The 27,596-nt window shown below is 41.4% G+C and overlaps 1 protein-coding gene across 1 annotated transcript in view; it reads left to right on the top strand.

Annotated features, from left to right (window-relative positions):
- The window catches only part of LOC110538922 (uncharacterized), a 68,649-nt gene extending 44,477 nt beyond the window's left edge, over positions 1-24,172 (top strand). The window contains exons 13-17 of the mRNA XM_021625893.3: positions 2,067-2,168; positions 2,404-2,490; positions 20,471-20,642; positions 20,785-20,870; positions 23,492-24,172. Coding sequence (XP_021481568.3) covers positions 2,067-2,168; positions 2,404-2,490; positions 20,471-20,642; positions 20,785-20,870; positions 23,492-23,551 — 507 coding nt within the window. The 3' untranslated portion in view covers positions 23,552-24,172. The remainder of the gene's footprint in view (positions 1-2,066; positions 2,169-2,403; positions 2,491-20,470; positions 20,643-20,784; positions 20,871-23,491) is intronic.
- The last annotated feature ends 3,424 nt before the right edge of the window (positions 24,173-27,596 follow it).

The raw sequence follows: 27,596 nt of genomic DNA, 5'->3' as shown, positions 1-27,596 counted from the left end.
ACATTGGATCATTCAGAGATCCTCACTGAACTTCTGGAGAGAGTTTGCTGCACTGAAAGTAAAGGGGCTGAATAATTTTGCACGCCCAATTTTTCAGTTTTTGATTTGTTAAAAAAAAGTTTGAAATATCCAATAAATGTTGTTCCACTTCATGATTGTGTCCCACTTGTTGTTGATTCTTCACAAAAAAATACAGCTTTATATCTTTATGTTTGAAGCCTGAAACGTGGCAAAAGGTCGCAAAGTTCAAGGGGGCCAAATACTTTCGCAAGGCACTGTATGTCCTTTCACTATTAACAGGAGTTCAGCTATCCAGAATGAATAATTGTTCCACTGCACCAAGGTACAGAGAGGGATGAAAACAGAGACACCTTCACTCTACATCGTCACTATACAGACCATCATATTTCATAGTCATCCCATGTTTGCTTCCTGTAAAATATATATATATATTTTTTTTACACGCTCTCTGTTTTCTTTGCATTAGATAATGCCAATTGTATAATGGACTCAATCACAATGATATTTTAGGTTGACTTTATGAAATATTATACTTACTGTATCTCTTTTGGTTTTGTTGGTCAAACTTGGTGTAGTCTGATCATTTTGGGCCAGAATTTGATATACTAGGCTATTTCATGCATTGCCAAAATTAGGGGGCAGGGAAGAAACTTGCTGCTGCTCCCCCTGTAGACATGTTATCCTGATGCTTCTGACAATATAGTAAAAGGGGTGATGTCTGCATTTTGAAAACTGCTGGTTACAGACAGGTGTAGTGTTTATGAGGAGTTCCCTTGTGTGTGTGTTGTTGCATGTGCTGTAAGCCCACAGGCAGTTTTTTTTATCCTGCTTGGCAGAGATTTTAGAAAAGGTACAATTGTGAATCTGTGACCCGTGTTATTCCACAAAGTTATAGCTAGCGCATAGTAGCACTGCAGTGAGGAGGAGGGGCGCATAACCCTGTGACCTAGCTCTACCTTGCTCTCCCTGTGTGAGAGAGCTGCGCACTGTGACAGACAGTCCAACACTGAGTCAGAGAGGTTTAGGTATTTTTTGAAATTTCCTGAAATTTGCCGTTGTTCCCCTTTAAGGACTCTATTCAATCAGATACGCTCTAACCGACATCCGCATAGCGGTCGTTTTGGCCATGTCAGAGGTGGAACTGTGTTAGAACTGTCAAATCCACAAGTGGCTACTCGCAGTATACCCACAGTAAAGCAGACATTGCCATTCGCTGCATGGAGTCGCATTAAGAGAAATCCCACGGAGCCTTGTTTACAAGTTTGAACACTGGAATGTCAGATGTAATCTACACCTCGACTAGGATGATGGAAATCCTAATTATTTAGTTTAACTTTCAGGCCATGTTTGATATAATGGTCCACCAGAACTTCTGCAGATTTACCAGAAAGTGTCTGGTAATGAGATTAGCCATCTTCTAATGCTGTCTCTAGTTAATTATTTACCTCAGTGATTGACACACAGCAAACCATGGGAGGAGAGGACGCTAAATTGAAATTACATTTGTCTAAAGTATTAAATAAAGTGTACAGAATCTGAAAGATACAGTATTCACTCTGAGTTAGGCAAAACGGCATTAGAATATCATGCTCCACACTCATTGAATGAATTGCAGAGAGAACTCCAGTTAGATGTTTTGGTGCTTGTAAGACAGTTTAAATGCACATTACATGAACATTTTATTATAAATTGTGATTGCTTTTTGCAATGTGTGTTTATCTTATAGAAGTTTATTTATTTTAATCATTTTAATCTCCATCTTGTACTTTTTACATGTTATAATTTTGTTTGGTTTTAAATTCGTATTAATTGCTGTGTTGTTTTTATTGTTGTATCATAGGGCACAACTGTAAAATATACTCTGTCTCCGCTTGTTTCCTCTGTTTTAAATAAAGGCTAATAAATAAAAAATGTAAATGATCTCGAGGGAAATTGTTGAAAAGAATGTATTAGGACACCAAAGTTTTCATAGACTCAACATGGATGGTTGGCAAAAGGGAAGCTTCTTTGATGTTGGTGTCTGACACTCATCCCCCTCTCCTCAGGAGCTGACTCAGAGGCTGACCGAGGAGATCTCTTGCAAGCACTCCCTTCTTAGCGAGGAATCGGCCACTGCCTTAAAGGGGAAAGACCTCTACGAACTGGAGGTACTCACATTATAGCAGAATTCATACTACACATTCGCTCAGTCTATTCATACTACATAATTCGCGGATTATTCAAAAGTAGATACGTGCTGGATCCTCCAAAATTGTATCCCCAAAAAATTATATGGACGGCACTCCAAAGGGTACATTTTATTATTATAATTAAACCTCCATTGACAAATTATCTTAACACTTATGTATTTTTTTAACCTCCATTTGTTGTGTTGTGCTGCAGGTGATCCTACGGGTCAGGGACACAGAGCTGCAGTGCCTCAAACAGGAGACCAACTCTCTGAAGGAGGAACTGAAAGCTGTTCACAGGGTACATGCATTCACCTCCTAGCATTTAGAAAATACTCAGAGAAATGATCCAATCTTTTGATTGTACCTCGACTCATGTTGGTTGAGCACCCTCCACTTCTTTCCATTAACAACATTAATTTACAGACACTGTAGTAAACTACAGTCAAATCATATGTGGTTTCCTTTGAAAGATAACTTCCATAGGCAGCCTACTCTATTTCATTGAGACATATACTAGGCCTGGTCACTTGATCTCGCATGCCCAAATAGGAGAGGAGAGGTAAATGCCGACCACCCCCAATGATCTGCCCTCTACATCAATGCCCTCTAGCAGATGCTTTTTACATTTTTTTCAATGGAAAATGAACAATGACTATGTCCGAATACCCATAAGAGCGTACTAAATAGTAGTTTTATAGTATGTGGAATTTCGAAAATAGTACTCCGAATGCATAATCTTGAAAATAGTACTCCGAATGCATAATCTAATGCGTGATTGCGTTGACTCCCACCATTCGTTAATTTTGGTACAGCCCATCAATTTATCTGATTAGCAGGTGTTGTCAAACAGCTGAGTCAGAAAAGCTGAGTGAATTATTCTAGATCAAACGCTGAAATTAGTATGCAGTTTAAGTATGTAGTAGGCTAGTATGGGTATTCAGATCCGGCCAATGTATGTGTTTCAAGGAGGGATGGGATTTGAAATAATTTCCCTATTCATATAGTATCATACATCTTTGTCGGACATCCAGATATTTGAAATAGGAGCAACATGTAATATTTTTGCATTGTAATTTCAGGAAATGTCTTCAATATACATTGGGGCAAAAAAGTATTTAGTCAGCCACCAATTGTGCAAGTTCTCCCACTTAAAAAGATGAGAGAGGCCTGTAATTTTCATCATAGGTACACTTCAACTATGACAGACAAAATGAGAAAAACAATTCCAGAAAATCACATTGTAGGATTTGTAATGAATGTATTTGCAAATTATGGTGGAAAATAAGTATTTGGTCAATAACAAAAGTTTATCTCAATACTTTGTTATATATCCTTTGTTGGCAGTGACAGAGGTCAAACGTTTTATGTAAGTCTTCACAAAGTTTTCACACACTGTTGCTGGTATTTTGGCCCATTCCTCCATGCAGATCTCCTCTAGAGCAGTGATGTTTTGGGGCTGTTGCTGGGAAACACGGACGTTCAACTCCCTCCAAAGATTTTCTATGGGGTTGAGATCTGGAGACTGGCTAGGCCACTCCAGGACCTTGAAATGCTTCTTACGAAGCCACTCCTTCGTTGCCTGGGCGGTGTGTTTGGGATCATTGTCATGCTGAAAGACCCAGCCACGTTTCATCTTCAATGCCCTTGCTGATGGAAGGAGGTTTTCACTCAAAACCTCACGATACATGGCCCCATTCATTCTTTCCTTTACACGGATCAGTCGTCCTGGTCCCTTTACAGAAAAACAGCCCCAAAGCATGATGTTTCCACCCCCAAGCTTCACAGTAGGTATGGTGTTATTTGGATGCAACTCAGCATTCTTTGTCCTCCAAACACGACGAGTTGAGTTTTTACCAAAAAGTTATATTTTGGTTTCATCTGACCATATGACATTCTCCCAATCTTCTTCAGGATCATCCAACTGCTCTCTAGCCAACCTCAGACGGGCCTGGACATGTACTGGCTTAAGCAGGGGGACACGTCTGGCACTGCAGGATTTGAGTCCCAGCTCTCTGCAGGTCATTCACTAGGTCCCCCCGTGTGGTTCTGGGATTTTTGCTCACCGTTCTTGTGATAATTTTGACCCCACGGGGTGAGACCTTGCGTGGGGCCCCAGATCGAGATTATCAGTGGTCTTGTATGTCTTCCATTTCCTAATAATTGCTCCCACAGTTGATTTCTTCAAACCAAGCTGCTTACCTATTGCAGATTCAGTCATCCCAGCCTGGTGCAGGTCTACAATTTTGTTTCTGGTGTCATTTGACAGCTCTTTGGTCTTGGCCATAGTGGAGTTCGGAGTGTGACTGTTTGAGGTTGTGGACAGGTGTATTTTATACTGATAACAAGTTCAAACAGGTGCCATTAATACAGGTAACGAGTGGAGGACAGAGGAGCCTCTTAAAGAAGAAGTTACAGGTCTGTGAGAGCCAGAAATCTTGCTTGTTTGTAGGTGACCAAATACTTATTTTCCACCATAATTTGCAAATAAATTCATAAAAAATCCTACAATGTGATTTTCTGGATTTTTTTTATTCTCATTTTGTCTGTCTTAGTTGAAGTGTACCTATGATTTTAAGTGGGAGAACTTGCACAATTGGTGGCTGACTAAATACTTTTTTGCCCCATAGTATCTAAAGTAATAGTGAAATGATAGTGTTTCACAATAGTTTTCCCCTGGAAATGTTCAATTGGGCCCACACAAAATTGCATTCTAATGGTTTAGTCTACTTATTGGTCAACAAAAAGAAGGCTCTTGTTGTCGCTTTGACTGGGCCTGAGCCGCACACTAACGGTTTGTCTGTGGCACAATCAGTTAGTGCATGGAGCCACTCAAATTGACTCTAGCCTCTCTAGGTGGTGGACCGTAGAAAGCTATTTGCTTTGGTTTTTGAGATGATTGATCTTGTCCAGAGAGGAGCTGGTTTTTATATATTATATATTTATATTCTTCTGAACACATTTCCGTTTGTTGGCAGTGCCCCAAAAAATTAAGTATTCTTCTAAATACTTTTGCTAGCTGGACAGGCAAACGCCACTGGGTACTAATCTGTAAACCAATCTAAACTTGTGTCTTATACATGGTACTATCTCTGCTGATCATGTCTGCCAGTCACATTATCCGCATCTAAGGTAGTAGACAGCTGGTGAGTTCTGTCCGACAAGTTGCTATCAGGTAAAGTATTTTTTATTTATCTGTAATCTAACTAGTTAGAAATGTGATATCATCAATGCAAGCTGTAAATAGAGTCCCAACTTAGAATGCAGCAACCTTGGTAATGTAGCTAGCTTGCTAGTTAGCCAGTTACAACAAGTAGATATGTTGCTAGCTAGCAGGAGCAGATAGCTTTATCACTAGCTAGCATGTTATTCTGGGACAAGGAGCATTTTAGCTATCAGTTTATTCTAGGGCTGTCCCCGACAAAAAATTATCTTGGTCGACTGAGAGTAGTCTGTTCTTCCGACCAATCGATCAGTCGGAATGTTAAATGGTGTATTTTTCCATATACATAGTATTTACCCCTTTGCCCTCAGAACAGCCTCAATTTGTCGGAACAAGGTGTCAAAAGCATCCCACTGGGATGCTGGCCCACTCCAATACTTCCCACAATTGTAAAGTTGGCTGGATTTCCTTTGAGTGTTGGACCATTCTTGATACACACAGGAAACTGTTGATTGTGGAAAAACTCAGCATCGTTGCAATTCTTGACACAAACCGGTGCGCCTGGCACCTACTACCATACCCCTTTGAAAGGCACTTAAATCTTTTGTCTTGCCCATTCACCCTCTGAATGGTACACATACACAATCCATGCCTCAATTGTCTCAAGGCTTAAAAATTATTATTTAAAGGATCCAACCCGTTTTTTTCAATTTTCGCCTAAAATAACATACCCAAATCTAACTGCCTGTAACTCAGGCCCTGAAGCAAGGGTATGCATATTCTTGGTTCCATTTGAAAGGAAACAATTTGAGGTTTGTGGAAATGTGAAAGGAATGTAGGAGAATATAACACAATAGATCTGGTAAAAGATAATACAAAGAAAAAACAACCGTTCTAGTTTTTTGTTTTTGTACCATCATCTTTGAAATACAAGAGAAAGGCCATAATGTATTATTCCAGCCCAGCTGCAATTTAGATTTTGGCCACTAGATGACAGCAGTGTGTGTGCAAAATTTTAGACAGATCCAATTAACCATTGCATTACTGTTCAAAATGTTGTATCAAGACTGCCCAAATGTGCCTAATTTGTTTATTAATAACTTTTCATGTTCAAAACTGTGCACTCTCCTCAAACAATAGCATGGTATTATTTCACTGTAATAGCTACTATAAATTGGACAGTGCAGATATGTCTATATCCTGGAAAAATGTTATTGTTACTTACAACCTCATGCTAATCGCATTAGCCTACGTTAGCTCAACCGTCCCGTGGAAGGGACACCGATCCCGAAGCCTGTCTCCTCCCCTTCATCTACACTGATTGAAGTAGATTCAACAAGTGATCATAGCTTTCATTTGGATTCACCTGGACAGTCTATGTCTTTGAAAGAGCAGGTGTTCTAAATGTTTTATATACTCAGTGTATGTAATGGGGAATTGATAGAATCTAACAATCAAATGGCAAACAATTCACACAATGAAGTTATGAAACAATGAATGCGTTCAAAATGACGGGCAAGAGCGCATTCTGGAGAGAGACGTGCCTTGTGCATTTTATCCACACTCCCCTTCTTCTTGGACCGTGCCATCCCTGCGGCTTCCACAATGGATTAGTTCACTGAGACAGACTGAATCAGAAAGGTGTGTGCCATCAAATAGAAAAATCTATTTGCAGCTGCTCGGCTAAAATAATCTTGGTCGATCAACAGCCTATCGACCAAACAATTGACCAGTTGACTAAATGGGGTCAGCCCTAGTTTATTCAAAGTAATAATTCAAGACTACAAAAACCTTTAAAATCATAAACTACATTCCTTAGCCGTGATGAATTATTTTATGCATTCTTGTCTCTCACTTTTGTCTCTATTCAGCTCTCCAGTGTCCTGCTCCCAGAGATCAACCAAGTGCTATTCACCAAGCCTGGGCTGATTTACTCACCTGTGAGGAGAACCATCCTACTACAGTTTGAACTAGCCCTGCCGTCACTACTTAGACATTGGGACCACATATGCATTTGCCTGTTGTATTTCCTTTGTGGATTTTGTTTTACACAGTCGAGTGCCTTTTGGGTTGAAGAATTTAGACTAATTTAGACTTTAAGTCTACCAGGGAGGGACCCTTTCGATATGCCTGTGGGGCCTGGGCACACAAATGCTCCTAGAGAAAAGGGGGAATAGTGAAGCAGGTGTTTATGACAGTTCTACAGTCTCCATCAGAGGCCCAGGCTTTTGGCATATATCATAAAGCTTTCATTTCTGGACTGCAACATTGTAAGATTGTGCCCTTCATGGCACTTAATATACATTGATTGGTAGGTTACACTATATTTAGATACTTCAAATACGGCCCCAGACACCTTTGCTATTTGTCTCCGTACTCAACAAAATGGGGACACACTATTTGTGACGGGTTTTTTTATTCTATTTTTACCTTTTATTTAACAAGGCAAGTCAGTTAAGAACACATTCTTATTTTCAATGACGGCCTAGGAACAGTGGGTTAACTGCCTGTTCAGGGGCAGAACAACAGATTTGTACCTTGTCAGCTCGGGGGTTTGAACTTGCAACCTTCCGGTTACTAGTCCAACGCTCTAACCACGGTGTTCTTTGTTCGAATGTATAGTGCCTTCAGAAAGTATTTACACCCCTTGACTTTTTCCAAAGTTTGTTGTGTTACAGCCTTAATTTAAAATGGATTAAATTGCGATTTTTGTAACTGGTTTATACACAATACCCCTATAATGTCAAAGTGGAATTATGTCATTAGAATTTTTTTTACAAACTTATAAAAAATGAAAAGCTGAAATGTCTTGAGTCAATAAGTATTCCAAATTTTGTTATGGCAAGCCTAAATAAGTTTAGGTAAGTTTAAGAGTATAAATGTGCTTAACAAGTCACATAATAAGTTGTATAGACTCACTCTGTGTGCAATCATTTTGTTTAACTTGATTTTTGAATCTGATGATTTTGTAATTAAAATGTTTATGTTGTCTTGCAGATTAATTGGAAATGGTAATCTTTCTGCTTTGTATGCCTAGGCCTACCTATTAAAAACATATTTGTCGTACTATTTACACACACTCAAAATTCGCTGCTTCATCTTCAGTAGCCTACCTCTCCTCTTCTAGATGGGCGTGTGAGATCAAGTGTGAATTCGGAAAGTATTCAGACCCCTTGACCTTTTCCAAATTTTGTTACGTTACAGTCTTATTCTAAAACGGATAAAAACATAATCATCAATCTACACACAATACCCCATAATGACAAAGCAAAAACATATGCTTTTAGAAATTTTTGCAAATATATATATTTAAAAAAAATGAAATATGACATTTACATAAGTATTCAGACCCTTTACACAGTAATGTACTTTGTTGAAGCACCTTTGGCAGTGATTACAGCCTCAAGTTTTCTTGGGTATGATGCTTCAATCTTGGCGCAGTTGTATTTAGGGAGTTTCGCCCATTCTTCTCTGCAGATCTTCTCAAGCTCTGTCAGGTTGGATGGGGAGCGTTGCTGCACAGCTACAGTGTCTTCAGAAAGTATTCAGACCCATTGAGATTTTTCACATTTTGTTACGTTACAGCCTTATTCTAGAATTTATTCAATTGTTTTTTCCCCTAATCAATCTACACACAATACCCCATAATGACAAAGCAAAAGCAGGTTTTTAGAAATTGTTGGTATTTAAAAAAAATACAGTACCAATCAAAAGTTTGGACACACCTACTCATTAAAGGGTTTTTCTTTATTTTGACTATTTTCTACATTGTAGAATAGTAGTGAAGACATCAAAACTATGAAATAACACATTTCAGTTCAATGCGTTCAGTTGTACAACTGACTAGGTATCCCATTCCCCTTTTCCTTCACTCTGCGATACAACTCATCCCAAACCATCTCAACCATGATTGTGTAGGCCAGGTCATCTGATGCAGCATTCCATTACTCTCCTTCTTGGTCAAATAGCCCTTACACAGCCTGGAGGTGTGTTGGGTCATTGTCCTGTTGAAAATCAAATAATAGATGTGATGGCGTATCGCTGCAGAATGCTGTGGTGTGCCTAGAATTCTAAATAAACCTTGAATCCAGCAAAGCATCCTCACATCTCCTCCTCCATGCATCACGGTGGGAACCATACATGCGGAGGTCATCCATTCACCTAAGGCATGGCTGTTGAAACCAAAATACTTGGACTCATCAAACCAAAGGACAGATTTCCACCGGTCTACTGTCCATTGCTCGTGTTTCTTGGTCTCTTCTTCTTATTGGTGTCCTTTAGTAGTAGTTTCTTTGATTTTGAGATGTGTCTGTTACTTGAACTCTGTGAAGCATTTATTTGGGCTGCAATTTTTGAGGCTGGTAGCTCTACTGAACTTATTCTCTGCAGTAGAGGTAACTCTGGGTCTTCCTTTCCTGTGGCGGTCCTCATGAGAGCCAGTTTCATCATAGCGCTTGATGGTTTTGCGACTGCACTTGAAGAAACTTTCAAAGTCTTGAAGGTCAGATTGACTGACCTTCATGTCTTAAAATAATGATGGACTGTAATTTCTCTGCTTATTTGAGCTATTCTTTCCATAATAGGACTATCTTCTGTATACCACCCCTACCTTGTCACAACACAAATTGGCTCAAACACAATAAGAAGGAAAGAAATTCCACAAGGCACACCTGTTAATTGAAATGCATTCCAAGTGACTACCTCATGAGGCTGGTTGAGAAAATGCCAAGAGTGTGGAAAGCTGTTGTCACGTTCTGACCATAGTTCTGTTATTTTGTTCTTTGTTTTAGTATGGTCAGGGCGTGAGTTGGGGTGGGCAGTCTATGTTTGTTTTTCTATGTTGGTTTTTGTGTTCGGCCTAGTATGGTTCTCAATCAGAGGCAGGTGTCGTTAGTTGTCTCTGATTGAGAATCATACTTAGGTAGCCTGGGTTTCACTGTTGGTTTGTGGGTGTTTGTTTCCGTGTGAGTGTTTGGGCCACACGGTACTGTTTCGGTTTTGTAAATTCACGTTGTCATTTATTGTTTAGTGTTCTGAGTTTTAATTAAATATCATCATGGACACTTACCAAGCTGCGCTTTGGTCCGATCCTTACTCCTCCTCAGACGAAGAGGAGGAAATCCGTTTCAGAAACACCCACCACAAAAGGACCAAGCAGCGTGGTAACGGGCAGCAGCGGCCGAAAACACAAGACTACTGGACTTGGGAGGAGATTTTGGACGGCAAGGGACCCTGGGCACAAGCAGGGGAATATCTCCGGCCTAAGGCAGAGCTGGAGGCAGCGAAGCGGAGAGGCGCCGGTATGAGGAGGCAGCACGGCAGCGCGGCTGGAAGCCCGAGAGGCAGCCCCAAAAATGCATTGGGGGAGGCACACGGGGAGTGTGGCTAAGTCCGGTAGGAGACCTGAGCCAATTCCCCGTGCTTACCGGAGAGCGAGAGGGACCGGGCAGGCACCATGTTATGCGGTGGAGCGCACGGTGTCCCTGGTGCGTGTGCATAGCCCGGTGCGGTACATTCCAGCTCCTCGTATCGGCCGGGCTAGAGTGGGCATCGAGCCAGGCGCCATGAAGCTGGTGCTACGCATCTGGTCTCCAGTGCGTCTCCTCGGGCCGGTGTACATGGCACCAGCCTTACGCATGGTGTCCCCGGTTCGCCAGCACAGCCCAGTGCGGGCTATTCCACCTCGCCGCACTGGCCTGGCTATGGGGAGCATTCAACTAGGTAAGGCTGGGTAGGCTCGGTGCTCAAGAGCTCCAGTGCGCCTTCACGGTCCGGTCTGTCCGGTGCCACCTCCATGTACCAGCCCTCTGGTGGCAGCCCCCCGCACCAGGCTGTCTCTCTGTCTTCTCCCTACAGGTGCTCCCGCCTGTCCAACGCTGCCAGAGTCTCCCGTCTGTCCTGAGCTGCCAGAGTCTCCCGTCTGTCCTGAGCTGCCAGAGTCTCCCGTCTGTCCTGAGCTGCCAGAGTCTCCGGTCTGTCCTGAGCTGCCAGAGTCTCCCATCTGTCCTGAGCTGCCAGAGCCGTCAGTCTGTCCTGAGCCGTCAGTCAGCCAGGAGCTGCCAGAGCCGTCAGCCAGCCAGGAGCTGCCAGAGCCGTCAGCCAGCCAGGAGCTGCCAGAGCCGTCAGTCAGCCAGGCGATGCCAGAATCGCCCTTCACTCCGGAGCTGCCGGAGTTTCCCGCCTGTCCGGCGCTGCCGGAGTCTCCCGTCCATTCGGGACCCATGGCGAGGGTCCCCAGTCCGAGGTCGGCGGCGAGGGTCGCCGCTCGTAAGATGCCAAGGGGGCGGTTGAGGAGGCGGACAAAAACTATGGTGAAGTGGGGTCCACGTCCCGCGCCAGTGCCGCCACCGCGGACAGACGCCCACCCAGACCCTCCCCTATAGGCTCGTAAGATGCCATGGGGGCGGTTGAGGAGGCGGACAAAAACTATGGTGAAGTGGGGTCCACGTCCCGCGCCAGAGCCGCCACTGCGGACAGACGCCCACCCAGACCCTCCCACCTTTGGGGGGTGGGGAGTACTGTCACGTTCTGACCATAGTTCTGTTATATTATTCTTTGTTTTAGTATGGTCACTGCGTGAGTTGGGGTGGGCAGTCTATGTTTGTTTTTCTATGTTGGTTTTTGTGTTCGGCCTAGTATGGTTCTCAATCAGAGGCAGGTGTCGTTAGTTGTCTCTGATTGAGAATCATACTTAGGTAGCTTGGGTTTCCCTGTTGGTTTGTGGTTTTTGTTTCCGTGTGAGTGTTTGGGCCACACGGTACTGTTTCGGTTTTGTAAATTCACGTTGTCATTTATTGTTTAGTGTTCTGAGTTTGAATTAAATATCATCATGAACACTTACCACGCTGCACTTTGGTCCGATCCTTACTCCTCCTCAGACGAAGAGGAGGAAATCCGTTACAGCTGTCAAGGCAAAGGGTGGCTACTTCGAAGAATCTCAAATATAACATATATATTGATTTGTTTAACACGTTTTTTTTTGTTACTACATGATTCCATATTTCTTATTGCATAGTTTTGATGTAGAAAATAGTAAAAAATAGTAAAAATAAAGAAAAACCTTGGATTGAATAGGTGTGTCCAAACTTTTGACTGGTACTGTAAAAATGTTGGGGAGTTTCTCCCATTCCTCTCGGCAGATCCTTTCAAGCTCTGTCAGGTTGGATGGGGAGCTTTGCTGCACAGCTATTTTCAGATCTCTCCATAGATGTTCGATTGGGTTGAAGTCCGTGCTCTGACATTCAGAGACTTGTGCCGAAGCCACTCCTGCATTGTTTTGGCTGAGGAGGCATTGAGGAGTACACCACATCAGTCATTGGCTTTATCAATAAGCGCATCGAGGACGTCGTCCCCACAGTGACTGTACGTACATACCCCAACCAGAAGCCATGGATTACAGGCAACATTCACACTGAGCTAAAGGATAGAGCTGCCGGTTTCAAGGTGGGGGACTCTAATCCGGAAGCTTATAAGAAATCCCGCTATGCCCTGTGATGAAACATCAAACAGGCAAAGCGTCAATACAGGGCTAAGATTGAATCTTACACCACCGGCTCCGATGCTCATCTTTTGTGGCAGGGCTTGCAAACTTTTACAGACTACAAAGGGAAGCACAGCCACGAGCTGCCCAGTGACACGAGCCTACCAGACAAGCAACACTGAGGCATGCATGAGAGCATCAACTATTCCGGATGACTGTGTGATCACGCTCTCCGTTGCCGATGTGAGTAATTCCTTTAAACAGGTCAACATTCACAAGGCTGCGGGGCCAGACGGATTTCCAGGACGTATGCTCCAGGCATGTGCTGACCAACTGGCAGGTGTCGTCACTGACATTTTCAACATGTTCCTGATTGAATCTGTAATAACTACATGTTTCAAGCAACCACCATAGTCCCTGTGCTCAAGAATACAAAGGCAACATGCCTAAATGACTACAGACTCGTAGCACTCACGTCCGTAGCCATGAAGTGTTTGGAAAGGCTGGTAATGGCTCACATCAACACCATTATCCCAGAAACCCTAGACCCACTCCAATTTGCATACCGCCCAAACAGACCCACAGATGATGCAATCTCTATTGCACTCCACACTGCCCTTTCCCACCTGGACAAAAGGAACACCTATGTGAGAATGCTATTCATTGACTACAGCTCAGAGTTCAACACCATAGTACCCTCATCACTAAGCTAAGGATCCTGGGACTAAACACCTCCCTCTGCAACTGGATCCTGGACTTCCTGACGGGCTGCCCCCCAGGTGGTGAGGGTAGGTAGCAACACATCTGCCACGCTGATCCCCAACACTAACACCACTGCATGGCCAGGCACGACTCCAACACATCATTAAGTTTGCAGAAAACACAACAGTGGTAGGCCTGATCACCGACAACGACGAAACAGCCTATAGGTAGGAGGTCTGACACCTGGTCGGGTGGTGCCAGAATAACACCCTATCCCTCAACATAAGCAAGACTAAGGAGATGATTGTGGACTACAGGAAAAGGAGGACTGAGCACACCCCCATTCTGATCGACTGGGCTGTAGTGGAGCAGGTTGAGAGCTTCAAGTTCCTTGATGTCCACATCACCAACAAACGAACATGGTCCAAGCAAACCAAGACAGTAGTGAAGAGGGCACAACAAAACCTATTGTTTAACCCCCTCAGGAAACTAAAAAGATTTGGCATGGGTCCTCAGATCCTCAAAAGGATCTACATCTGCAACATCGAGAGCATTCTGACTGGTTATATCACTGTCTGGAATGGCAATTGCTCGGCCTCCGACCACAAGGCACTACAGAGGGTCGTGCGTACGGCCCAGTACATCACTGGGGCTAAGCTACCTGCCATCCAGGACCTCTACACCAGGTGGTGTGAGAAGAAGGCCCTAAAAATTGCTGAAGACCCCAGCCACCCCAGTCATAGACTGTTCTCTCTACTACCGCATGGCAAGTGGTACTGGAGTGCCAAGTCTAAGACAAAAAGGATTCTCAACAGTTTTTACCCCCAAGCCATAAGACTCCTGAACAGGTAATCAAAAGACTACCCGGACTATTTGCATTGTGTGCACACCCCCCAACCCCTCTTTTACACTGCTGCTACACTCTGTTTATCATATATGCATAGTCACTTTAACCATATCTACAGTTGAAGTCAGAAGTTTACATAAACTTCTGTTGGAGTCATTAAAACTCATTTTCAACCACTCCACACATTTCTTGTTTACAAACTAGAGTTTTGGCAAGTCGGTTAGGACATCTACTTTGTACATGACACAAGTACACTAAGTTGACTGTGCCTTTAAACAGCTTGGAAAATTCCAGAAAATTATGTCATGGCTTTAGAAGCTTCTGATAGGCTAATTGACATCATTTGAGTCAATTGGAGGTGTACTTGTGGATGTATTTCAAGGCCTACCTTCAAACTCAGTGTCACAAGAATTTTCAATCCCAATGTTGATAACTAAACAATTATTTAAGCTTTGACCAATCCCTGAGGTTTGTAAGACCCTGGGTTTAATAATAATTAGGCAAAGACTCAGCTTCTGCAAAAGGTCCGTAAGGTTTATTCAGAGAACGTTCTAAAGTCCAAAATGCAAAGACATGTCATTTTATAACTCCCCCCCACACATACTTACATGCACACACAGACACACAAACAGTAGGTGGGCTGTATCTTTCCCCACAGTCCACATTCCTCGTTTATCACTACCAAGCTGGCAGTTCCATGCAGTTCCCTCCCTCCCTAGATTAGAGGGACCTTGGAAGGAGCCTCTTTCCTGTTGTCCTTTGTTCTCTCAACTCTCACACCACTACACAGCAACACACATATTATGGAATTAATTTCAGGGTGGAATCCTTTAGTTATTACTTTAAACATATAAATTCCCTTATCACTCAGTGCCTCTTTGCTTGGCATCATGGGAAAATCAAAAGAAATCAGCCAAGACCTCAGAAAAAATTGTAGACCTCCACAAGTCTGGCTCATTCCTGGGAGCATTTTCCAAAAGCCTGAAGGTACCACATTCATCTGTACAAACAATAGTACGCAAGTATAATCACCATGGGACCACACAGCCGTCAAACCACTCAGGAAGGAGATTTGTTCTGTCTCCTAGAGATGAACGTACTTTGGTGCAAAAAGTGCAAATCCCAGAACAACAGCAAAGGTCCTTGTGAAGATGCTGTAGGAAACAGGTACAACATATCTATATCCACAGTAAAATGAGTCCTATACCGACATAACCTGAAAGGCCATTCAGCAAGGAAGAAGCCACTGCTACAAAACCGCCATAAAAAAGCCATACTACAGTTTGCAACTGCACATGGGGACAAAGATGGTACTTTTTGGATAAATGTCCTCTGGTCTGATGAAACATAAATAGAACTGTTTGTCCATAATGACCATCGTTACGTTTGGAGGAAAAAGGGGGAGGCTTGCAAGTTGAAGAACACCATCCCAACAGTAAAGCACGGGGGTGGCAGCATCATGTTGTGGCGGTGCTTTGCTGCAGGAGGGACTGGTGCACTTCACAAAATAGATGGCATACTGAGGCAGGAAGATTATGTGGATATGTTGAAGCAACATCTCAAGACATCAGTGGGGAAGTTAAAGCTTGGTCACAAATGGGTCTTCCAAATTATATTAGCTAGCTAGTTTGCCTAGTTAAATAATGGTTAAAAAATGTTTTTAAATGAGACCTCTGTCACAAACCTGTATTCATGACTCATGAACATACTTGCTACTAGCAAACAAGCAAATGCACTGTACAATGCTTCTCATGTTGCTCATTATTTAACATAAAATTGGAACATTCATGCTAAAGCTAGCATTAGAAGCTAGGCTTTCTGTTAGCTAACCCTCTACTAGCCTAAGCCTAGCCTTAGTTGACATGAAAATATGAAAGTGAAAATCTTTCCAGACTTACCAAACAAATGGTCCTCCTTGGAATAGAGATTAGTGCAGTTAAATCCTAAACAAGCCATGCTTGCCCTTGCTATCAAAACTGTATCCCATACCCGAAGAACAAACACTGGAAAGTGGTGCGATCATAAAAATAGATCTGATATAAACACTATCAGCCTGTAGGCAAGGAGGAGACTGAAACATCTTTCCCACGGATTGCAATGACCATATAAGTTCTAGCTCTTCTGCTCTACACAAGATTTTGATGTCAAAACTAGCTGCCAGTAGCAAAAACAATTATCCTCATTTCAGTGTGGGATTTTAAAGTAAATGGTTCAAGGATATACATCTGGTTAAATAGAAGCAAATATTCATACGTGATTGTGTTACAAAAAATATTGACCACGAAGATCGCCATACTCCCATTGATTATAATGGGGTATCCTGTTTCCTGGAAACAATTGCTTCTTAAAAACTTCTTGCGACTCTCAAACCCGGATCTGGGAGCATAATCATCGCCTCAAACTAATTAGCATAACGCAGCGGACATAAATATCCCTAGAAAATCTTCCTATTCATGAAAATCACAAATGAAATATATTGAGACACAGCTTAGCCTTTTGTTAATCTCAGATTTTCAAAATGTGCTTTACAGCCAACGCTAGACAAGCATTTGTGTAAGTTTATCACAGCCTAGCATAGCATTATGCCCTGCTAGCAGCAGGCAACATTTTCACGAAAATAAGAAAAGCAATCAAATTAAATCATTTACCTTTGAAGAACTTCGGATGGAAGAACTTCGGATCTTTGAAGAACTTCGGATGGAGTTCCCAGTTAGATAGCAAATGTTCCTTTTTTCCAAAAATATTATTTTTGTAGGCGAAATAGCTCCCGTTTGTTCTTCACGTTTGGCTGAGAAATCGACCGGAAAATGCGGTCACTACAACGCCAAACTTTTTTTCAAAATTAGCTCCATAATATCGACAGAAACATGGCAAACGTTGTTTAGAATCAATCCTCAAGGTGTTTTTCACATATCTATTCGATAATATATCCACCGGGACAATTGGTTTCTTATTAGAAGCGATTGGAATAATGGCTACTTCTGTACTTTACGCAAGATTTTCTGCGGGAGCCATCATGTGACCACTTGCCAAATGTGGTCCCTTACGGCTATTCTTCAACATAAATGCGTAAAAAGACGTCACAATGCTGTAGACACCTTGGGGAATACGTAGAAAACGTACGCTCATTCGTAGCCCATTCACAGCCACATAAGGAGTCATTGGCATGCAGCGCTTTCAAAATATGGGGCACTTCCTGATTGGATTTTTATCTGGGTTTCGCCTGTAACATCAGTTATGTTGCACTCACAGACAATATCTTTGCAGTTTTGGAAACGTCAGAGTGTTTTCTATCCAAATCTGTCAATTATATGCATAGTTGAGCATCTTGTCGTGACAAAATATCCCGTTTAAAACGGGAACGTTTGTTATCCAAAAATGAAATACCGCCCCCAGAGTCCCAAGAGGTTTTAACCACCACATTTGGTCCTCCTGCAGACAAGTTGTGGTGTTAGCATTTTACACTTTTTGTGGAAGGGACAGATGGCAACACAACTTTGTTGGTAAAAGCATCAACCGAATGGACCGGCTAGAGTATTGTTTAGGGACAATGAGGGGACATTGGGAGCTGCTTTTGAGAGGAAAGATAAGTCAACAAAGTGAATTGGGCTGGGGTGCTAAAGAAGGTGTGAAAAGTCTTTGGAAGGCAGTTCTTACACTGTATGAATTGGTTTGTATGGGCGGCATGGCACCTCAATCGCTCTCATACACAATACATTTACTGTCTAAGCACAACCCTGCACAATCAAAACTCCCTATCTCATCTCAAAGTACTATCTGTTAACCTCCCCTAGCCCATTGACAGATCATTCTTGTCAATAGTAGCCCTTTGCAGGGGAATTTTGTGTTGTGTCTTGAGAATCTGCAGAGAGAAGAATGAGGTGGTTGTGTCATTACTCTTGTTGTCTTGATGTTTTATCTTTCAGTGTCCCTTGTGGGTTTCTGTCTCACAATGTTGTTACGCTCCATAACTGCAAGGTGTGTCCACTCTAGAGGTCGACCGATTAATCGGAATGGCCGATTTCAAGTTTTCATAACAATCGGAAATCTGTATTTTTAGGCACCGATTTTCGCCAATTTTATTTATTTATTTAATCTTTATTTACGGCCTAGGAATGGTGGGTTAACTGCCTTGTTCAGGGGCAGAACGACAGATTTTCACCTTGTCAGCTCGGGGGATGCAATCTTGCAACCTTACAGTTAACTAGTCCAACGCTATAATGACCTGCCTCTCTCGTTGCACTCCACAAGGAGACTGCCTGTTACGCAAATGCAGTAAGCCAAGGTAAGTTGCTAGCTAGCATTAAACTTATCTTATTAAAACAATCGATCAATCATAATCACTAGTTAACTACACATGGTTGATGATATTACTAGATATTATCTAGCGTGTCCTGCATTGCATATAATCTGACTGAGCATACAAGCATACAAGTATCTAAGTATCTGACTGAGCGGTGGTAGGCAGAAGCAGGCAAACATTCATTCAAACAGCACTTTCTTTGCGTTTTGCCAGCAGCTCTTCGTTGCACTTTTACTTTCTTCTCCAACACTTTGTTTTTGCATTATTTAAACCAAATTGAACATGTTTCATGATTTTATTTGAGGCTAAATTGATTTTATTGATGTATTATATTAAGTTAAAATAAGTGTTCATTCAGTATTGTTGTAATTGTCATTATTACGAATTAAAATTTTTAAAAATCGTCAGATTAATCGGTATCGGCCTTTTTGGTCCTCCAATAATCGGTATCGCCGTTGAAAAATCATAATCGGTCGACCTCTAGTCCACTCCCTCATGCTTATGCACCCAAAATGACACACGGCTGAGAGTCAGACTCGGCCAACTTCATGTGGTCCGATTCTTGGCCGTCTTCGGCAGTATTACTTATGGCTAGGATGTGGGGATGGAGTTCGGTCCGATTCCGGTGAGTTATTTTGCCCAAATGTATTACTTGGGCTTGGACTGATTCCGGTGAGAGTTATCTGGCCCAAATGTATTACTTGTGGCTCGGGCCTATTGGGGCTACTCTCTGGCAGATGATTACACTGGCTGCTTTATATAATTAACATGTCATTATATATTGTTCCATATTTTCTCATTGTTTAAATTCTTTAATATAGTAATGACTGTATGCCGTGGTAGAGCCATAACATTTTTGACATGCATTTTTCTGTTTTTTTGTTGTTGTTATTCTGTCTCTCACTGTTCAAATAAACCTACCATTAAAATTATAGGCTGATAATTTCTTTGTCAGTGGGCAAACGTACAAAATCAGCAAGGGATTAAATACTTTCCCCCCCACTGTATGTAAATGTAATATTTGATATTTTTAATAAATGTGCAGAAATGCTTTTTGCTTTGTCATTGTTTTTTTATTGCTTTGTCATTATGCGGTATTGTGTGTAGATTGATGAGAGAGAAAAAATAATTGAATCAATTTTAGAATAAGTCTGTAACGTAACAAAATGGGGAAAAAGTCAAGGGGTCTGAATGCTTTCCGAAGACACTGTAACAGTGCCTGTCTTGAATGGAGTAGCCAAGCTAGCCAGCTATAGCTAGATAGGCAAAATGTGGTCCCAACTCCCCTGTTGGTTGCTCGTTGTAGCATACTCCTTCTCATTTCTTTTAGCTTTAAATTCCATGATTTCATTCCACCTTGCATTGCATTCGTGAACTCTCTCTACACTTGTTACACATTGAGACCCTTTGTTGTGGGGCAAAGTGCATGTCACAAAAACTACATTGAAAAGTAAATGTTTTATTAAATTAATCATTTCAAATGTCATGGTATGTACTTGTATGTAACAATGTCACATGGATATTTTAATGTATTTCAGAAAAAATACTTTTCAGTGTTAAAATAGGCCTGTAATTTGATTTTGCGCAGACTAATATTCACTCGATTTGTATATTCAACTAACAGTGCACATCTCTAGTTTCAAGTAGTCTAAAATAAATGATTGGCTCCTCGTTCCATGGGGGTTCTGAAACCATGTGTATCCACTCGAATTCACCAGATTTTTTTGTCAATAGACCGTCAAAGGAAATCTGGAAAAACTTCAATCTTCCCAATATGTGTATGCAGGATAAGGCATACGCCAAAGACAAGCTCAAAGCCCTGTATGCTGAGCTGAGCTTCAGCCGGTCCAAGGTCCAATGTGACATTCCCAAGCTGCGAGAGGAGCTCCAGACTGCAACAGGGTCTCCCAGGGATGAGGGCAGGGGCGGCGACGGCTCCAATGCTGCTCAGGCTTACGGTAAGACATGCACACACAAACACCCCCACCCCACACAGTGCAACCACTTCACACTCATATGTGCACACCTGCATGCACACGGACTAATAATCCTACTGGCATGTATAGTGACTTAGGACTTCTCTCTATGCATACACTGTAGACATAGTGAAGTTGACAAGCAACCCTGATTTTCTGAAGAAGGAGAGGTCGACACTCACCAGGCAAATCAGAGGGGTCAGGTCAAAGGTGAGAGGTCAGGGGCGAGGTACAGTGCCTTGCAAAAGTATTCATCCGCCTTGGCATGTTTCCTATTTTTTTGCATTACAACCTGTAATTTAAATGGATTTTAATTTTAATTTCATGTAATGGACATACTGAAAATAGTCCAAATTGGTGAAATGGAAAAAAATTACTTGTTTCAAAAAATTCAAAAAAAAAAAAAATTCAGAAGTGGTGCGTGCATATGTATTTACCCCCTTTGCTATGAAGCTCCTAAATTAGATCTAGTGCAAACAATTACCTTCAGAAGTCACATAATTAGTTAAATAAAGTCCACCTGTGTGCAATCTAAGTGTCACATGATCTCAGTATATACACCTGTATATACACCTGTTCTGTTCTGAAAAGCCCCAGAGTCTGGAACACCACTAAGCAAGGGGCACCACCAAGCAAGCGGCACCATGAAAACCAAGAAGCTCTCCAAACAGGTCAGGGACAAAGTTGTGGAGAAGTACAGATCAGGGTTGGGTTATAAAATAATATCTGAAACTTTAAACAACCCACGGTGAACCATTAAATCCATTATTAAAAATGGAAAGAATATGGCACTGCAACAAACCTGCCAAGAGAGGGCCGCCCACCAAAAATCACGGACCAGGCAAGGAGGGCACTAATCAGAGAGGCAACAAAGAGACCAAAGATAACCCTGAAGGAGCTGCAAAGCTCCACAGCGGAGATTGGAGTATCTGTCCATAGGACCACTTGAAATCGTACACTCAACAGAGCTGGGCTTTACGGAAGAGTGGCCAGACAGAAGCCTTTGATTAAAGAAAAAAAATAAGCAAACACGTTTGATGTTTGCCAAAAGGCATGTGGGAGACTCCCCAAACATATGGAAGAAGGTACTCTGGTCAGATGAGACTAAAATGTAGCTTTTTGGCCATCAAGAAAAATGCTATGTCTGGCGCAAACCCAACACCTCTCATTACCCCGAGAACACCACCCCCACAGTAAAGCATGGTGGTGGCAGCATCATACTGTGGGAATGTTTTTCATCAGCAGGGACTGGGAAACTGGTCAGAATTGAAGGAATGATGGATGGCGCTAAATACAGGGCCATTCTTGAGGGAAACCTGTTTCAGTCTTCCAGAGATTTGAGACTGGGACGAAGGTTCACCTTCCAGCAGGACAATGACCCTAAGCATACTAAGCAACACTCGAGTGGTTTAAGGGGAAGCATTTAAATGTCTTGGATTGGCCTAGTCAAAGCCCAGACCTCAATCCAATTGAGAATCTGTGGTATGACTTAAAGATTGCTGTGTACCAGTGGAACCCATACAACTTGAAGGAGCTGGAGCAGTTTTGCCTTAACCTCTCTAGGGTATGCCAACATCCAGTGAGATTTCAGAGCGCCAAATTCAAAAATACTCATTATAAAAATTCAGAAAAGATACAACTATTTTACATAGATTTAAAGATGAACTTCTTGTGAATCCAACCACGGTGTTAGATTTCAAAAATGCTTTACGGCGAAAGCATACCTTACAATTATTTGAGAACATAGCCCAGCTGACAAATCATTACAAACAGTAACCAGCCAAGTAGAAGAGTTACACAAGTCAGAAATAGAGATAAACTTAATCACTTACCTTTGATGATCTTCATATGGTTGCACTCAGAAGACATTCATTTATTCAATAAATGTTCCTTTTGTTCGATAAAGTCTCTCTTTATATCCGAAAACCTCCGGTTTGTTCACGCGTTTTGTTCAGTAATCCACAGGCTCAAACGCAGTCACAACAGGCAGACAAAAAAAATGGTATCTGTAAAGTTCATAGAAACATGTCAAATGATGTTTATATTCAATCCTCAGGTTGTTTTTAGCCTAAATAATCGATAATATTTCAACCGGACAATAACGTCGTCAATATAAAAGGTAAACGAGAAAGGTACTCTCTCGGTCGTGCGCATGAAAAAGCTCTGTGACACGGCAGGGTCCACTCATTGACTGCTCTTACTCCCTCATTTTTCAGAATACAGAATACTGGATTTTTCTCAGTTCTGTTATACTCACAGACATTATTTTAACAGTTTTGGAAACTTTAGAGTGTTTTCTATCCAAATCTACTAATTATATGAATATCCTGAGTAGAAGGCAGTTTAATTTGGGCACGCTTTTCGTCCAAAATTCCTAATGCTGCCCCCTACCCTAGAGAAGTTAAAGAATGGGCAAAAATCCCAGTGGCTGGATGTGCCAAGCTTATAGAGACATACCCCAAGAGACTTGCAGCTGTAAATTCTGCAAAAGGTGGTTCTACAAAGTATTGACTTTGGGGGGATGAAGAGTTATGCACGCTCAAATTTTCACTTTTTTTTATCTTATTTCTTGTTTGTTTCACTATACAAAATATTTTGCATCTTCAAAATGGTAGGCATGTTGTGTAAATCAAATGATTACAAACCCTCCAAAAATGCATTTTAATTCCTGGTTGTAAGGCAACAAAATAGGAAAAATGCGAAGGGGGTGAATACTTTCACAAGCCACTGTAACTTTGACTCGATCCCAATTTGATAACACTGCAATAACTAAAAACAAAACACTGATCTTGTGCCTCATTTCTTCCTTTTTTTTCATCTTTGTCTGTCAGAGTCTGAAGGAGGGTCTTTCTGTCCAAGAGAGAATGAAGCTGTTTGAGCCCATGGACTAGAAGAAGATCTGATCTATTTTTTTTGTTGCTCATTCTTCAATGTGTGTGTATGTGTTGGTGTGGTGTTTGACAATCGTGTGCAACAGTGCTAGTCTGAGTACAGGTCTCTTTAGAAACATTCCACTCCTTGCCACTCCTTGTCATTGCCAATCTTCATCTTTGGCAAATGACATAGAGTACAGGGAGTGGAATAGCTAAAGAGACTGTTACTCAGACTACTGCAGTGCTTGGCTTGCCTGTGATCTGTAGAGTGTACCATTGGGAGATTTTTAGAGCATTGATGTGGTGAGGTTGCAAGTATTGTGATTAACTATTTATTTATGTATGTATTATTACACAGACCAAAATATTGCACAGTTGGGCTAACTAATAAAAAGCTCTTACAGGGCTCAATGCACAATGTGTTTCTCTCCTCCTAGTCCACTTCACCACACCCGGACAGTGATGTGAACTGTTTAATTAGGACAAAACCAAATTCCCTATGTAAGAACACACTCAAATCTAAATACTGGTCATGTAAAAATGCATGGCTATGATTTTGTCAATGTATTTTAATACACTTGTGTCCTGTATTTTAGTGTTCCATATTATTAATAAAATGTTTTTTATTTGAATGTCAAAGTGTGTCTAAATAAATGTAATGTCGGAACCATTTTTCTGTTTCCATCCTCTTTCTCCCAGTGGCCATGGTAACACCAGACCACAAGGTTTCCCTCTCGCAGCAGTCAGAGCATTCATTGGCATTCTCTCACTCACTCTCCTTATGGCGTTTGTTTTTCTCAATACGATGGGAAAAGGAAGCCTCGCATCCCTTCCCCACAATTGATTTGGGATCCACTATTAAACTATAGATCTGTAAACTACTTGAAAACAAGCAACGGTGGTGTTGTTTAGTGGTATGATCGTCCCATTGGAAGATTGTGTAGGCATACATTATTAATAATCTATTCTACAATGTTGTGGAGGGTAGCCTAAACGTAATTTACTCACCTTCATTTTAAGTGAGCGTTTATCCACCTTTTACAGAAAAATGTATTGAACGTATATGGAGCATAGCTTTTTTCACTGCAACCTGGGATCAGCTATTTTCTTACCACTACCCCACTGTTTCTATGCCAGGATCTAGCTGGCAGAGTGAATCTGAAATGTCCTTTGTTTAAACTTTACAGCAACGCTATGGAAATTGAAACGTAACTGTCCCATCATATGAATTTGGCACATTTTTTGACTCACCATGGGTGATGTTGGTTTATCCTGATTCTCAGATATATGCAGAGAAAAGAGGAAATTGGTCCCGGTGAGGATGTGTGTCATTCACATCACTTATGGCTGTAATAACTGCAGCAATTAGGACTTTCATTGTGTAAATAATTCCAGAGTGCTCATATTCTTGAAGAATGTACTTTATGCTCACTGGTTTGAGACCACAATAATGTGCCGCTAACAACTTTATTAAAAATGCTGTGATTTTTTTTTACTGGATTATATTTGAGGTTACCTTTATTTCAACAGGGAGTCCCACTGACAAAAAGGACCGGTGTCTTTCATAAGGCAGCCCTGCATTTTACAATTTCACACATTTGACAAAATACAAGAGAATACAAAAATACACACTTAAGAAAAACAATCACATTCCTCAACAAAGATGTCCTCAACCCATATTTTGAACTGCCCGAGAGTCATCAATGTAACTAGTTGCAAGGAACTTGTTATTCCATACATGGGGTGCAAAGGCAGTTTTTCTAAGTCTGGAGCAACAGATAAAACAGTACATTGTTGTATATAACATCATTACGCCACTACATATCCACAATGCAAAATGTATAATACCACCATACAACAACATTACAATGTACATGTGTGTGATAGCGCTTGTGTGCGTGTGTCTGTACCTTTGTGTGTGTCTCTTCACAGTCTCCGCTGTTTCATAAGGTGTATTTGATCATTTTTAAAAATCTGATTCTACTGCTTGCATCAGTTACTTGATGTGGAATAGAGTTACATGTAGTACTGTGGGACTCCCATAGTCTATTCTGTATTTGGGGATTGTGAAGAGACCTATGGCGGCATTTCTTGTGGGGTATGCATGGGTGTCTGCACTTGTCAACACTTCTTACAAAAACAAGTAGTGATGAAGTCAATTTCTCCTCAACTTTGAGCCATGAGAGATTGACATGCTTATCAGTAATGTTAGCTCCCCGTGTAGTTTTAAGGGCCAGCCGTGCTCATCTGTTCTGAGCCAATCGTAATTTTCCTAAGTCCCTTTTTGTGGCACCTGACCACACAACTGAACAGTAGTCCAGGTGCGATAAAACTAGGACCTGTAGGACCTTCCTTGTTGATAGTGTTGTTAAGAAGGCAGAGCAGGGCTTTATTATGGACAGATTATTCCCTATTTTAGCTACTGTTGTATCAATATGGTTTTACAATCCTGGAGTACTCCAAGCAGTTTAGTCACCTCAACTTGCTCAATTTCCACATTATTCATTACAAGATTTAGTTAACTTCTTCGATATAGGGGGCGCTCTTTTAATTTTTGGATGAAAAACTATATTTTGTCACAAAAAGATGCTCGACTATGCATATAATTGACAGCTTTGGAAAGAAAACACTCTGACGTTTCCAAAACTGCAAAGATATTGTCTGTGAGTGCCACAGAACTGTTGTTACAGGCGAAACCCAGATAAAAAAATCAATCAGGAAGTGCCGCATTTTTTGAAACCGCCTCATTTCAATGACTCCTTATATGGCTGTGGAGGAGCTAGGAGTCAGCTTACGTTTTCCACGTTTTCCCCAAGGTGTCTGCAGCATTGTGACGTATTTGTAGGCATATCATTGGAAGATTGACCATAAGAGACTACATCTATCTACCAGGTGGTCGCTTGGTGTCCTCTGTCGCAATTATTGCGTAATCTCCAGCTGCAGTATTTTTCCGTTTGCCTTTGATGAGAAACCGACTGCCAGGAATGATTTTTCATCTAATAGAATTGTGAAAAACACCTTGAGGATTGATTCGAAACAACGTTTGCCATGTTTCTGTCGATATTATGGAGCTAATTTGGAAAAAAGTTTGGCGTTGTGTTAACTGCATTTTCAGGGTTTTTTTTCTAAGCCAAACGTGATGAACAAAACGGAGCTATTTCTCTTACACAAATAATATTTTTGGAAAAAATGAACATTTGCTATCTAACTGAGAGTCTCGTCATTGAAAACATCCGAAGTTCTTCAAAGGTAAATTATTTTATTTGAATGCTTTTCTTGTTTTTGTGAATGTTGCCTGCTGAATGCTAGGCTTAATGCTATGCTAGGCTATCAATACTCTTACACAAATGCTTGTGTAGCTTTGGTTAAAGCATATTTTGAAAATCTGAGATGACAGTGTTGTTAACAAAAGACTAAGCTTGTGTTTCAATATATTTATTTCATTTCATTTGCGATTTTCATGAATAGGAAACGTTGCGTTATGGTAATGAGCTTGAGGCTATGATTACGCTCCCGGATACGGGATTGCTCGACGCTAGAGGTTAAGGTTTAGGGTTTAAAGAATGATTTGTCCCAAATACAGTGCTTTTAGTTTTGAAATATTTCAGGCTAACTTATTCCTTGCCACCCATTCTGAAACTAACTGCAGCTCTTCTATAAGTGTTTGCAGTCATTTCAGTCGCTGTAGTAGCTGACGTTTATAGTGTTGACTCATCCGCATACATAGACACACTGTCTTTACTCAAAGCCAGTGGCATGTCGTTAGTAAAGATTGAAAAAAAGAAAGGGGTCTAGACAGCTGCCCTGTGGAATTCCTGATTCTACCTGGATTATGTTGGCGAGGCTTCCATTAAAGAATACCCTCTGTGTTGTGTTAGACAAGTAACTCTTTATCTACAATACAGCATGGGGTGTAAAGCTGTAACACATATGTTTTTTTCGAGCAGCAGACTATGATCAATAATGTCAAAAGCCGCACTGAAGTCTAACAAAACAGCCCCCTCTCAAACTTTGTATCATCAATTTCTCTCAGTCAATCATCAGTCATTTGTGTAAGTGCTGT

This window comes from Oncorhynchus mykiss, chromosome 12 (genome assembly GCF_057628025.1).
Source record: "Oncorhynchus mykiss isolate SJ-2025 chromosome 12, ASM5762802v1, whole genome shotgun sequence".
Lineage (NCBI taxonomy): Eukaryota > Metazoa > Chordata > Actinopteri > Salmoniformes > Salmonidae > Oncorhynchus > Oncorhynchus mykiss.
Note: the sequence above shows the minus strand (reverse complement) of the source record. Positions and strands in the feature narration are given on the sequence as shown.